Below are 16,087 nucleotides of genomic sequence, written 5' to 3'. Positions count from 1 at the left end.
AACCACATCTCTTTTTTATTAAGTAGTTAGGGCTCTGTGTAAAATAAAAGATCAAGGCCCATAATCTTTACTTGGTCCAAAACCATTTATATGAAGCTAGACCTCATTTTTCTAACAACTATTTCCTATTTATTTCCATTTTGAAGGCTATTAAAACTCTTAATTTGTAGCCTTCAAGGAGCCCTACTCTTAATTTGTAGCCTTCAAGGAGCCCTATTCATCTTAAAACCCACTTTACTTCAACATAACCCAGTGCCTATAGATTTTTTATAAAATTTTTATTAAAAAAATCCAGTTTTGCTCCGTAGTTTTCATGAACTTGCTTTTTGGTGCATAAACCTCAAAATGTTACTAATGCCATAATAACCTGGAAAAAGATGAAGATTCAACTATATTATTTACAATAAGCAAGAAAATATCGTGAAACAATCTGAAACACATGAATGTGGTTCTAACTATTAATTACTAGTGTTTGACAGACCATTCAAATCAAATAGCATATTCGTACATTCATAATGAGGCACTAAAAGAAAACCCATAATGGAATTGGAAAGCTTTAACGATTTGACTTCAATTGACCATATAAGATCAAGAAAAAAAAACTTTTAAATTAATATATATTTAAAAAGTCAAATTAATATATTTATGTTATTTATAATAATTTTTTATACATTATAATATGATTAAAATAAATTACATTTTTAATTATCATATTTTTATAGTATACCCATATACATATGATCTAGAATAAATTATTTAATTTCTTATAATTATATATGGGTATCATATGATGCAATTTAGATTTAGAATAAAATATATAAAACAAGTTATTAAAATGAGTATATACATTATCTTATATTAATACTTTATCAAGTGATATAGAAATATAAATTACATAATCTTTTATTATTATAAATGCTATTTAGAATAAATATGTCATTTTTAATTTCAACTATATAATCTCTTATCATGTGATCTAGAATAAAGCATAAGTCATCGAGATGTATATTTACAATAATAATTTATAAGTTACGTTTTAATAATATCATATTATGTAATATAAAATAAATTATATAATTTTGTATCATTACACATATTATTTAGAATATGTATTATTTTTAATTTCAAATATATAATATCTTATTTTAATTCTTATAATTTAAAATAGTCGCATATCATTATTCATGTTATTAAGATTATCAAATAATTTCATATTATTATAAATGTTTTTTATTATCGTTGTAATATATTATGATATCATGTGATTTGGATTTACTTTACTTGATCAATGACCATATTATTGGTTGTTGGATGTTATTTGTTATTAACAATTAAGTGTATATTATCATTTTAATTTTTTTAAAAGAAAATTATTTTTTAATCTTATTATATAAAGTTACAAAGAATAATATATATTTAATATGTTAAGATTTACATATGTAATGTATACATTACTAATATAAAAAATACTTGCATATTTTGAATGTATAAAAAAAATTGATACACATTTAATATGCATTTAACATATATATATATATATATTTTAATATATGCATTTAATATAAATGTGCACATAACTATATTAGTTTTTAATATCAAATCCAATATGATAAACTATTAAAGATTAAAAAATAAAATAATGATGTATCATGCTAATTTATATTATATTTATATTATTAATATAAAAATAATTTTATAATAATTATTAAATGAGTATCATAATTAAATGTTTAAAATAATCTTTATATAGTTTATTAAATAACTAATTAAGTATCATAATTAAAAGATTAAAAATTAAAATAATTTTTATATGTTTATATTAAATTAAAATAAATATAAAAATATGTTATACGTCTTTTCGTAACATGTCATGAGTAAAACGTATATTAGTGTGACACATTTTTATTTAAATGTGTTTTTGTATTGTGTCACGTGCTAAATGTGTATCTGTGTGATACATTTTTTGTAAATGTGTTTTTTATATCTTGCATGTGCTTAGACGTATCAACACATATAAGACACGAATTGTGTCATGTTGAAATTCGTGTTGACACGAATAAACACGAAACACAGCTTTTCAAAACACATGTACGTTTTTTTTGTGTCATTTTTATATTGTATCATTGTGTCTGTTTGAAATTGTCAGTTCTAGTCACAATTGTAACTTTGCCCCATGGTTGATCGATTTTAACGTACCTTGCCCTTATAATAACAACAATAACAAATAAAAATTAGTTATTAACTTTACATACATTAAGTAATAAGAATAACTCATAAGCATAATTATGATTTAATTTATTACTTGACATTTTATATACTTGTTGCAACATGAGTTCGGAAGCTCTTAAGGATAGATGTATCCATCGATTCTTTAGAAAAAAAAAAAAAAACTCAGTCACCTCTTTCGCATCATTTTCATCCTTATCATCATGAGGCTAGATAGGAGGTCATCCTTAATAGGTCAACAACCAATTTATTTGCATGTTGACGAATTTGTCATCTCCTCTTAGAGACAATCAGACATATTTGAGTGTCAGTTACTATAATATGCCTCCCGCCTTTATCCATGCCACCTCCTCTTGTTCGTGCCATATCTAGTGTTATATAAAGCAAATGAAAAAAAATTATCTTTGAAAAAAATTTACAGAGTAACCCTAAACCCAAAGCTTTTAAAGTTTTTTGGATTTGTAAATCCAAATTTGCACTTTCAAAAGTTTTTGAAAGTTTTAAAATTCACAATTTTGTAAACTTTAAAATGTTTTCAAAATTGTAAATCCCAAAACCTTTGAAAATTTTCAAAAATGCAAATCTGGAAGCTACAAATTCCACATGAATTTAACCTAAATTTACAAAATCAAATGCACAAAATCAAACAGTATCAAAGGAGATTACCTTTAAATTGAAGATTTGTAACATGATTAACTCCAAATCCTTTATGATTTTAGAGTGATATTTGAGTTAGAAACTGAGAAATTTGATTTTAGTTTGAAAGGGTTTCGAGAGTAAGGTGATTTAGGGACGAGAGGGTTTTATGGGAAATTAAGGTTTTGGGGTTTTCAGGTGTAATGAGCAAAATTTTGTTTTAAGCACTCTTAATTCTGAGGTATATTTTTTATACATATGATCAAGTTTGTTGAAAGGTAAAAGATTAAGTAAAGTGAGTCAAATCAAGAAATTAGTTCGTATATTCCAATTAAAATCAGAACTTAATGCAAATATACTAATTTGAATAAATCAAGTCTTTTTTTTTTTTTTACATTTGAAATTTTGATATAACATAGTTAACATTCAACTATTAAGTTGCTTATTTTAACTATTTTTGCTTACATGGATTGTTATTGAGAGATTTTCATGTTTTTAAGTGATGCTGGGAATTGATGTTTGAAATATGAAGATTAACTGCAAATAGAAAAACTTACAAAAAAAATAACTCATAAGGATTTGAAAATGACAGAATATGATTATTGGATTAAAAGAGATAAAAGTTGACCACCAAGATTAGAAACTAAGAGATACAGAAACACTACCCTAAGAATTCTAATAAAGAATATAGAACAATAAAAGTTCACCACTCTAGGAAATCCACCTAAGAGATACATAACTTGAAAAATAATCTAAAAAATTGTTTAATGACAAAGAAAACTCTATTTTGCCTTTTACCAAAGAATAATAGAAATATATAGGCTAGAAACATACCTCCAAGCATGAAAACTTTTAGATTGCATTACTAGAATCATGCCTAAAATCATGAGATTTGCATGTGAACATAATCTGCTTATTTACTCTTGAACCTGACCACAATCCCACTCATATTCATGATTTTTTTTTTTAGCTAGTGTGAACGTAATCTCTCTACTTCTGCCCACCTTATTTATGTGTGAATTTGGACCAAAGATAGGCCCATCTTATTTTTGAATAAATCTGCCTTAGTCTCAACCCAAGTTGTATGATGTGTAAACACTTTGGTATCAATCTCATCTGGTTAGAAAAGACTTATCCTCAAGTCTGAACTAGTATTCTCGTCATCGTAAAGTGATAAATCAACAACATTGAAGGTGAAAGATACTCCATAAGTGTCAAAAAGCTTTATCTTGTAGGCATTTTCCCAAATGCGTTAGAGAATTTTGAATAGTCTATCTACCTTAGGTTGTAATTTGTCAAACTTTCCTAGAAAAAATCTCTTTTCATAAGTTAGTCCACACCAAATCACGTTCTTTGAACTTTACATGTCTTCGATACATGACTATTACCCTTTTATATTTCTCATTTTTATGCAAAATTTTATTTTGAATCTGTTCATGAAATATTTTGATACTATTGGCTTTTTTTTCTACATCTCATCAAAATACTGGTTAGTATAAAATTAAATTAAATCCAAAGGATATATTGCATTCTTATCAAGAATAATTTCAAAAGGGCTATCTTCTCCTCAACATGCACATCACTCAAGCTATATTGTATAACAAGTGAAGACTCAAGATCACTATAAGTTCTCTTAACACCTTGTTTAAGATCTTGATGTACTTCAATAGGTTCTCTTTTAGCATTTTCAAGAACTTTATCTTCAACCAATGTAACTATCTTGAGATTTGGACACTTAGAATGTATATGCCCAACTCTTTGGCACTTAAAGTCTCTTTAGGTTTGAGTGTTGATAACACTAGATTGTGGTTTGTTGGGAATGGCTCATCCCTTTTTTATGTGTAGATTTGAAAAGAGTTTGGTAGAAACACTAGTCATGGACATGCTTCCTTTGTTAATGTATTATTCCACTAAAAGATTCATTTACTTCAAGTTATGGAGTCTAAGGAAGACATCTTGTCGAAAGTTGTTTGAGAGATACTTTTTCTTCAACTCTCTTTTTATCTTATCCCAGGTTACAATTTTTCTCTTACCTTCTCTTTACCTTTGCTTTTTCAGATTTTCTCACCAAAAGAATGCATGCTTTCTAAGTTTGATGGCCACTAGCTTCACATTGCGATGTTCAAGGGCATCATGGTATTCAAATATGCATTCCACCGTGTGTAGCCAATCTAAGAATTTTTTAGGTTGCATTTTCTCCTCGAACTCAAAAATTTCTATTTTCGAATTGAATATGCTAGGTTGAAGTTGGCTTCTGCATAGATAGTCTCTAACTTATAGTGGGTGAAATAAGGTCCTATCATCAGAATCACTATTGTTTTCATAGAATGGATTGGTTTCTCCTTCATCTTCTTCATTTCTCCTTCGTTGCCTCCTTATCTCCTCTTTCTCTTCTTGTATATACAGTCGATATTATAGTTGAAGGATCTATTGCTGCATCTCCTTTATGAAGGCATCCCTTAGGTCAACATTGGTAGTTACTCTAACATCGGTGTTGGCTTCAACTTCTTCTACTGATGCCTGATGATGATGATGAGATGGTAGGCTGATGAACTTTTCTTTCCTTTTCTTATCTTGTTGTTTATACAAATATGCACGGGTGGCTGAGAGCCAGCCAATTACATCACCCATAAATCCAAGTTGGTTTACTTTGTGTATAAGAGGTCCCAGGTATTAAACAGAAACATTGGGCTGATGCAGGCGGGCTTGATGAAACATCCTTATCATCATGTGTCTATTTATAAATTGTTATGATCACCATAGACAGCTTAATTTATGAGACAGGAAAAGATTGTACTGAGTGAGAATTTGAAAGTCTCATCCTGTGGTAAAAGAGGACAGGTGATCATTATAGTGATGTTAAGTGGCATGTCCACCAGTAGTATCTAATCTAATAGGTAAAGCTCAGAAGTTGTAATCAAACAATCGCTTGTTTTGAGTCCAAGTCGTCGGGCTTCAGGTGTTGAAATTTCGGTTTTAGTTCAATTATTTTGAGTTTGAAGCTATGAATCATGTATATGGCTCCAGCCTTCCTGTATTCGTCTTGTATCCATGTTGCATGCAGTCATGTACCTTCAACAAAGCTGTACGTGTCCAATTTGAATAGTTATAAATCTATTTTTATTCAATTAAATCTTCACTTGAACGGAAATAATTAATTATTTTTCTCTAACAAAAATTTAATGGATGAAAATAAATATTTGATAATTTAATTTATTAAAATAATTTAAATAAATATTAAATTTTAGTTCAAATATTTTTTTTAACCTTTTGGCATCTAATTATGTGGTTTAGAGTTGGACTACAAGTGAAAATTTGGACAATAGATGATGCGGTCAAAGGAGTGCAGCTGTTGCTGCATAGTTACCTAATAATAATATATAAAATCTAACAAATGGTTGATGGCACAACAAGCAATACGCATGTTTTGATTTCCTTTGTAATATAAAACAGGCCTGTCTATTCAATATTGGAATTTTAAAATCTCAAGTGTAAGATACTGATTTGGTAGAGTTTGAACACTTCTCGCATGGTCAATGCTTTCTGTTGTATTAGAATTTTGTTTATTTGTTGGGTTTCTGCGAAAGATCTTCTTTATTACTTAAAAAAAATTCATCAATTTTGTACAAAGGGCAGGCAGCAATTGAGTCAACCTTTTTATACGGTCCTGAAAATGTAGCCACATATATATAAAAAAAATTGATGCTCTACAATCATTGGTGAAGAAATGGACCCCCAAAGATGAAATCTAGGCTTGGTCCATGTGTAAAGTTGCTTGCAATTGCCAATTGGAACAGATCAAAGCTTTATATATGTATATACAAAGGGAAAGAGATTTGTTCTTCCTTAATTAAATTACCAATGTTACAAGTTTGATTAAGTCAAATTAAGCAGAATGGTATGAATGAACAAAATAATAATTAAAAAAAATGGTATCTGATAAAGATCGTCATTAGATTGTGATATTTCATTTACTTTAATTAATACCAATAAGTAAAATACTTTGACCATATGAATAATGATGTGGTAGATATGCAAACCAGGGACAGAGAATGGCCATAGCCGGCCCCTAGGTTTCCTTTACAGATATATAATATAAAGGTAAATTCCAACAAAAGATTTGCCATACAGTATACATGTATTTATATATATATATATATATATATATTATGCAACAAAGATCAACTTACATCAGTATAAAAAATTTTTTTGTTTTACATCTTCTTTTTAACAATTGATTTTAATTTATTCAAAAATGAGAGGGATAAGTCAAAAAATGATTTAATTTTATGTCTTGAATTTATTAAAATTAATAATTAAAAAAATATAAAATTAAAAGTTTTATATAGGTATAAATTGATCTCTCGTCGTATTACACACACACACACATATATATATATATATATATATATGTATAAGTGAAATCTTTTTACAAAAAAGGATGATCTTATGAAATAAATGAAATAATGCTAATATTTTACAAATTATTATTTTTAAATAATATTAAAATCATTAATTTGTAAAACTATCACGATATACATAATTATTTTGATACTTTATTTCAAACAAAATAACTTTTGATTTTTAATAATACGAACTATAATTATATTTAATTTTAAGAATTAATAATTATTAACAAAAAAAAATGATTCCAAATCACTAGTGATAAAATCACTTTAATAATAATATCGCTTTGCTAATTAAATTATCATAATAATTTTGAAAATATATCAAACACTAGCTTTAATAAAAAATTTTTGTTATTAAAATTAAAAAAAAAAAAAACTTCACATATTACCCCTATGATTTGCAACTTTCTCACTTACACTTTTTATGAAAATTTTTTCTTGTTTATATTCTTGTGGTTCACTTCTGTTACTAAAAAAAGTAATGACATTAAAAATCAAGCAAATTTTAGTAAAATTATAAAATTATCCTCATTTATTTTTAATGTCTATATCCCTTTTAGTAATGGGAGTAAATCACATAATTATAAGAAAAAAAATTTACAAGAATGTAATATCAAAAAGTTGTAAATCACAAGTAGTATATTTGAAGTTTATCTTAAAATAAATGGCAGACACTTTCTTTTAAGGCACAATTCCTTTAAGTGGGGCACTTGATGATTAGATTTACTTAAAGTACTTTTAGGATAAAGTCAAAAAATGGTTACGATAATTTTAATATGTTTTTAAAATTGATTTCGTGAGATTTTTTTAAAAATAATTAAATAAAAATTAATTTAAAAATTCAAAATCGTAACTTGAAAGATTCAAAATCATAAAAAAAAAAAAAAAACTTTAAAAGTACGCAATCAATCATCCGAAATATTAATTATTTTATTAAGCTTTTAAATAATTTCATTAGTTGAATTAGTTTCATACTTTTAATTTAATATTAAATTAGTATAAATAAATATTTTAATAGAAAAATCTAAAACTTTTTTTTTATTAAAAACAGAACAAATTAAGCGTGTAAATACTAGTTTTTACTTAATCAAATTCCGTCTTTACAGAAGTTGACATATAAACTTTAACCAAATTCGGTCCAAATCCAACCAAAAGTGATTGAAAAGGTCGCATTAGCGGGAAACAGACATGCCTTGAATTGAATGAATGAATAAAATTTTTTGTGTATGAAGTAATCAGCAGTTACGATAGAGTTAGAAAACCAAACCCCTCAATGGTCAAATTTTGAACACTTCATCTGTGCTGGTTCAATGCTGACGATTTGAATCCTTGCAAATTACGCTCGATTTATGTGTCTTAAATAAAGTTGAAAGACTTTCATTAATTCTTATTGTCATAATTAAACAAAGATAAATAATTAAATGATAATTTAATTGTGTATATTAATAAATATATTAAAATTTATTAATAATAAGATTATTATATAATATTTTTAAAATATGAAATCACGTTAAAGTTAATTGTAAAAATTTTTAATAATTATGACTGATATGAAAGATGTAGTTATTTTAATATTATTTGAGTTAAGTTATAGTCAGATTTTGAACAATTCATCGGTGCTTCAATGCTGACGATTTGCATCCTCCCAAATTATATATGTTTTAAATAAAGTTTAAAGATTTTCATTGGTTCAGTTTATTTATTATTAAAATTAGTATTAATTCTATTAATTATTATTATAATAATAATAAAGAGAAAATTTTTATTAATAAATATTTTGAAAATTCGTTTGTATAATTAAATGAAAAATAAATATATAGTTGAATGATAACTTAATGGTACTTATTAAAAAATATAATAAAATTATTAGTAATAAAATTATTGTATAACATTTTTAAAATATGAAATCACATAAAAATAATTGTAAAAATTTTAATAATTATGAATATGAAAGCTTTAGTCATTTTAATACTATTTGAATTAAGTGCCAATAAGGAAAATTTTTTCTTTGCACTATTAGCTCAAAATAATAATAATAATAATAAAGAATTTATTGATGTCTTACTCGGTACTAGAATAGACGGGCTTTTCAAGCTATATAAATTAAACACAATTCAATGCCGAATCACATTCATTTTCCCACTCTTCTCTAAGTGCTTACAATTAAGCAACCACCATGGAGCTCTCTCTAATTGTTTTACTTGCTCCTATTGTTCTTGTTGTTGCCATCTTTGCACTCAGACCCAGACCCAGACCCAGATCAAGTGGTGCCAAAGATCTTCCTCCAGGGAGCTTAGGATGGCCTATCATGGGTGAAACTCTTGAGTTTCTGTTTGGGAAGCCGGAGAAGTTTGTGTTTGATAGGATGAACAAATACTCTTCTGATATTTTCAAGACAAAGATTCTTGGGGAGGAAACTGCTGTCATATGTGGGCCTGAGGGACACAAGTTTCTTTTCTCCAATGAGCAAAAGCTCTTCACAGCTTTCCGACCTCATTCAATGCAAAAAGTATTTCGCTCTTACCAGGCTGCTGCACAAGTTAAAATTAGCAGGGATGCTGAGGCCAAAGTTCTGCGTTCTCCAGGATTCCTGAAGCCTGAAGCTCTGGTGAGGTATTTGGGGAAAATGGACTCTATCACTCAGCAACAGATGCAGAAATATTGGGAAGGCAAAGATGAAGTGAAGGTCTTCCCTCTTGCTAAGACCCTGACCTTGACTCTCGCATGTCGCTTCTTCTTGGGCACAGATGAGCCTGAGCGTATTTCTAGGCTTGTTAGCAACTTCGATGATATTACCTTGGGGTTGCATTCTATTCCTGTAAATTTTCCAGGGACAATATTTTACAGGGCAAACAGGGCGGCAGCTGCAATCCGTAGGGAGCTACGAGAAGTTATAAAGGAGAAGAAAACTGCCATGGCAACAGGAGCGCCTATGCAGGACATACTTTGTCATATGATTATGACAACTGACCCGTCTGGAAAATACATGCCCGAGGCTGAGATTGCGGATAAGATTATGGGATTGCTGGTTGCAGGGTACAGCACTGTGGCTACTGCTATGACTTTCTTCATGAAATACGTTGGAGAGAGGCCTGACATCTATGCCAAAATTCTAGCAGGTAAACAACTTTCATCCTCATTTACTCACATAAAACTTGAGCAGATTACTAAATAGTTTTGTTGTAAATTGTTTTTTTTAAACCCAGAGCAATCAGAAGTTGAGGCTACCAAAAAGGCAGGGGAGCTGTTGGATTGGGATGACATGCAGAAGATGAAGTACTCCTGGAATGTAATATATGAAGTAATGAGAATCACACCTCCACTTCAGGGAACTTTCAGGGAGGCCCTTACAGATTTTAGTTATGCTGGTTACACTATTCCAAAGGGGTGGAAGGTATTATAGTACTTGTTATTCTAACTCAGTTGGCATTTGACTTAATTTGTTAAGCCTAATCTCCAGTACTGTACTGTGTGCAGATATATTGGACGGTTAGCACAACAAATAAGAACCCAGAATACTTTCCAGAACCGGAGAAATTTGATCCTTCAAGATACGATGAAGGAAATAGTTTCCCAGCATTTACGTTTGTTCCATTCGGAGGTGGACCTCGAATGTGCCCTGGAAAAGAGTATGCTCGACTGGCTATACTCACATTCGTGCACAACGTTGTGAAAAGGTTCAAGTGGGAATTGCTGCATCCAAAGGAAAAGATTGTTGGAGATATGATGCCAACACCAGAAAAAGGCCTTCCCATTCGCCTAAGGCGCCATTATTAACAGCTTTATTTGAGCTGGCTGGCGTCTCAAAGCTTCTTATTTGGTTTTGTTATTATGTATTAATTAAGAGCCTGCCATTAGAGATTTTTTTTTTTTTAATTTTACCCTTAAAATGATAAAGGTGTAGTAGCTCTTTTCAAACATAGGTGGCCTTCAACTCCAATTCCAACCCAATGGCTTTTTCCCTTGTGTTGAAATCGTGGATGTCTGTCTTTCTATCTATCACAATGGTTGAGCCACAAGATCCGACAGTAATTTTCTCTTTGTAGCTTTAACAAAGTCAGAAGAATTCAGCTCTTTCACGGCCAGCATGTGCGCATGCAATAATTGTAGAGCGTTTGAGCGTTTGACTCTCTCCCAACACACCTTTCGTGCTTTATATGTATTTGGAATATATAATAGCTACTTTGTTACTCGGATTATCTTTATTTATTTAAATATGTTTATATTTATATATAAATTAATATTATTTAATTACTTATGTCATAACGTCTAGATCCGGAGATCTATTGTTAGACATTGACTTTTAGGGAGTCACCACCAATCTTTTTTATCTAGGTGCGATTGACCACCTAAAGAATCTGTCCCTTCAGGGAACACCTAAGTTTAAGAGTCCCTAAAAGAATAGGTTCAAGTCTACAAACCAGAACAGGGTTCGAGAGTTCGGTTACGTGTGAGGAAGGTTATAGCACCCTCACAACGTCCATCAAAAAATGGTACCAGCCGAAATTCGTGTTATCCAAAAGCCTTAAAATTTTATCAAGTAATTAATTATTGAAAATTTTTCTCAATTGACTCTAATACTTTTAGCAGAAAATTGAAAAAATTCCCTCACCTCAAGAGTATGCAAGAAAAACTACTGTTTCACTTGCAGAGGCTCCGTCGTCGGATTAGTCAAAGAAAAATCAAAATAAAAAATCAAAATAGAAAGGAATGAAAGAATGATTTTTTTTTTGTGTAGGGAAAATTGATACTTTCAACTTTTCCCCAAAAATATTTTTTTGAAAATTTATTATTTTTTTTTTTAAGAAAAATTGATACTTTCAACTTTTCCCTAAAAATATTTTTTTTGGAATTTTTGATCTTTATTTAAAGAAAATAGAATAATAAAAAAATAAATAAAAATAAATAAAGAAAAGTAAAACAAAAATAAAAATAAAATAAAGATAAAAAGAATATTAAATAAACCTAATCTAATAAATAAATTAATTAATTAAAAAAAAAAAACCTGGAGCGGCTCGACTATCGGCTCGGCTCGACTCAAGGCAGGGAAACGACTCGGGGGGAGCAGCTCGGAAGCTCGGCTCGGCTTGGAGGAGGGGCAGCACGCGCGGGTCAAGAAAGCGGGTCGACGCTCGGGTCGGGTCCGGTAAAACGCGTGGATCCTCTGGTTACTTAAGGCCAAAACGACGTCGTTTTGGGAGGGTATAAAAGGCAATCCCCTTCGTTTTTCGGCAGAACGCTCCTTCCCTCTCTCTCTCTTCTTCCCTTTTCCTCTCCCTTCTCTCTAAAAGCTGAAGAACACCGGTGCCGGATTCTGGAAAATATCGTCGAAATCTGGAAATTTCACCGGAAGTTGGCCGGAATATCACCGGTTTCTGGGATTATTTGTCGAAAACTGGGCAGGTCGTCGGAAACTTCAATCTTCGCCGGAATTGTTGTCGAAAAATTCAAATTTCGTCGGAATTTTCGTCGGAATCTGAAAATTTCCCAAAAATTTCTAGAAAAATTTTTCGCCAAAAATTTCTAAAAATTTTTTCTCACTCCCAGAACACTCCTAAACTTTTCCTAGCTTCCTATACGCCTCCTTTTCTCTCAAATCAGTAGCTTTGCTCACTGTTTTCTCCCCTCAGCATCTGTTCCAGGAGGTGCCTTTTATAGGGGTTGATCAGGAGTTCCTGATCAATCTCAATTCCTCCTTGGACGGGGATTCAATCTTTGAATCCAATTGGACTCTTCTGATTGAGTTCCCCTCCACAATGGGATTCTTCATCTTTTAATCCCAGCCATCCAAAATTAAGATCAAAATAAAAAAAAATACTAGATAATTAGAAAAGATAAATCAAAAGATATTATAGTATAAAAAAATTAAAAAATAATATTTGAAAATCGGGAAAAAATCAGAACAGATAATTAAAAAAAATGATAACAAATAAAATAAGATAAACCCAAAAATATATTACAAAACAAAAATAAAAAATAATAATAATAATATAATAATAATAAATATATAGCTATATACATATAAATCTAATCTAATAATAAAAAAAAATAAATATATATATTAATACATAATAATAATAATAAATAATAAAATACATAAAATACAAAAGAAACAGAAAAAAAATACAGGATAAAAATTGAATTGGGTCTTACCCATTTGGGCCAGGCCCAATTGATCTGGGCCTGGACCCAATTGGGTGTCTATAGCTGCCCCTCTTTGCACATTTTCTGTGAAACAGAAATTACGCAAAGACGTAGACACCCAATCAAGACTCAACTCAACGTTGTCACTTTTTGTTTTTTTTGTTTTTTATATATTTTTTTTATTTTTTTGACCAAAGCTCCTCTAAACAGAGGCTCAACGACTTTGAAAAATAAATTGCTCCTCTAAACAGAGGCACCACGACTTTGGAAAGTAAATTGCTCCTCTAAACAGAGGCACCACGACTTTTGAAAAGTAAATTCCTCCTCTAAACAGAGGCACCACGACTTTGGAAAGTAAATTGCTCCTCTAAACAGAGGCAACGGAACTTTGAAAAAATAAATTGCTCTTCTAAATAGAGGCACCACGACTTTGAAAAGTAAATTGCTCCTCTAAACAGAGGCACCACGACTTTGGAAAGTAAATTGCTCCTCTAAACAGAGGCAACGAACTTGGAAAGTAAATTGCTCCTCTAAACAGAGGCAACGAACTTGGAAAAGTAAATACTCCTAGACAATCAGGAGTTGAAAGTTGTGTTTGAGGGAATTTCAAGAAATCATGCCCAAAGGTCTTATAAATCAACCCTGATACCAAAAGACATCCTATTTCAAGGATTAGGAACTTACCTAACAAGTTTTTTCTCAAACTTGCAAAATCTTTTCATATCTGTCTTCTCCATGTGGGATGTTGAAACACCCCTGCTTCTTGAATTTGTACACTATACTTTCTTGAAAGTAATGTATGCTATGCAAATGCATATGAATTTCAATGCATGTTATGCAGATGTTGGCCAATTAATTCCTATTCAATGTATGGTACTCAAGTTTCTCAAGCTCTTTTTTTGGGCATCAAGCCTTTTGATTCTTCAGAGATCCAATTACACTGCTCTTCTAAGACCAAACCAGTGTAGCTCTCAATTGTCTTTTCCACTCACATTCTTCCTTGTACAGTTCCTCAATACTTTGGAATAAGCTTCATCAATCGATCATCACTTGACCATCATTCAATGAATTTCTCAGCACTAACAAGTTTCATCCACCATCACTGGGTCATTACTCATAGGTGTCTCAGCATTAACCATTCCAAAATAATTCTATCCACTGATTGTCTTCATCATTCAATCATAACTTGCAAGTCATATCGATCAATTCATCTTTGTACTCATCACTTAGTTATATCACTTTTCAAGATTTGCCCCATTATATTCTTCATTTGATCACATCATATATCATCTCTTTTAGGTTTCTACCATTTTTTCATTTTGTTACCACCATCATCTTAGATTTTTTTTCAAATGAATACAAGACTCTTTTAAGCACATATTCATTCATTCATTATCATTTCAATTCTTGACAAATACAATGCAATCAAGCATTTTCTCAATTCATTTTAGGGGTGAAATAATAAGAGACCACAAGGTGAATTATCAATGGTAAAGATAATCAATGAAGATCTATTTTGGTACAGAACAAATGGAAAAAAAAATAGATTGGATATATGTCATTGGGATGGATGGTATGTCCAAATGATGAATATTCAGACAATTCTCAACATTAAATCTAAGATTCTTTTTCAAAAACTCATTCCATTTACTGTTGAAGTCATCTTGAGCTTGGCGAACTTTACCCCAGTCTTTGAGGGATCTTCAGACGTCTTTGATCTTCCATTCATGTGAGCCATTTGACCTGGGTCTTTTTCTATCAAAATCAACCTTGTAGGTTTTCAATTTGAATCTCATTTTTTTATTTTCTCATTTTTCTTTTTTCTTTTTTTTTTCTTTTTTTTCATCTTTTTTTTCATTTTTCATCCATTGTTGATATCTTTCATGTAGCATGATTCCATTGCTTCATCATGAGCATGTCTTTGCTCAACCTATGATCATTCAAGTTGAGTATTCACATTTGATCCAAATAGACTTTTCAAGGTTGTAATGTAGGCCAAGGTGAAGGGTCATAAAAAAAAGATATAATAGGCTCAAAACATGTATTAAAAAGGTTCAAAACCAAAGGATCATTTGATACAACTTGGCATTTTGCCCCCACATCGTTTCACTACTTTTTCTTTCCTCACACAAAAGATTCTCATTACTTTACCCCAAGTCATGTGTGGCTTTTATTTTTCTTTTGCTTTTCTTCCTCTTTCCATTTTTGAGACCTTTTGTGGTGTTTTCTTTCTTTTTTTTTTTTTACAAAATTTACCCTCAGTGTAGAGGGTGATCCTTGGTTGGGGTTTTTCAAAAAAAAAATGATAAGCTCAAAGGGGTAACAATAAATGGTTTTTCAAATGGTAAAAGAAAGATGGCCATTTTTCATCTCAATTGTGAATACCTTTCTTGAACATCATCTATTGAACAAAGCTCATGAACTTGTATAAAAGATTGCACACCTTCAAGACATATCTATTTCACCTTCAGTAACAGCTTACTTTTTGCTCAAATCATCTCCTCACATTGACGTGGATGAGTTCTCAAAATTAAATCCCAGAATTATTGTTATCATTGTCTAAATATTCATCATCTGAAATCTAAGAAAGGGAGTATAAAGTTATGAAAGGTAACAAAGCATGGAGTAATGGTCAAATAAAAGAGAAAAATGTAATGAAATGCATTGACTTA

At 30.2% G+C, this 16,087-nt stretch overlaps 1 protein-coding gene across 1 annotated transcript; it reads left to right on the top strand.

Moving 5' to 3' along the window:
• The first annotated feature begins 9,400 nt into the window (after positions 1 to 9,400).
• LOC111278701 (beta-amyrin 28-monooxygenase-like) lies at positions 9,401 to 11,460 on the top strand. The gene is made up of 3 exons (XM_022865327.2): positions 9,401 to 10,390; positions 10,478 to 10,665; positions 10,749 to 11,460. Exons 1-3 carry the CDS (start codon positions 9,448 to 9,450, stop codon positions 11,046 to 11,048), a joined length of 1,431 nt encoding a protein of 476 aa, XP_022721062.1. The 5' UTR covers positions 9,401 to 9,447; the 3' UTR covers positions 11,049 to 11,460.
• The last annotated feature ends 4,627 nt before the right edge of the window (positions 11,461 to 16,087 follow it).

This window comes from Durio zibethinus, chromosome 8, assembly GCF_047325235.1.
Source record: "Durio zibethinus cultivar Kanyao isolate XHJ-2024 chromosome 8, ASM4732523v1, whole genome shotgun sequence".
In the NCBI taxonomy this organism is placed as follows: domain Eukaryota; kingdom Viridiplantae; phylum Streptophyta; class Magnoliopsida; order Malvales; family Malvaceae; genus Durio; species Durio zibethinus.
Note: the sequence above shows the minus strand (reverse complement) of the source record. Positions and strands in the feature narration are given on the sequence as shown.

Excerpts from the sequence above, each read along its gene's own strand:
- LOC111278701 (XM_022865327.2), top strand. The coding sequence starts at position 9,448 with ATGGAGCTCTCTCTAATTGTTTTACTTGCTCCTATTGTTCTTGTTGTT. Across the intron at positions 10,391-10,477 it reads CTATGCCAAAATTCTAGCAG|AGCAATCAGAAGTTGAGGCT; the intron begins GTAAACAACTTT and ends TTTTAAACCCAG. Across the intron at positions 10,666-10,748 it reads CTATTCCAAAGGGGTGGAAG|ATATATTGGACGGTTAGCAC; the intron begins GTATTATAGTAC and ends TACTGTGTGCAG.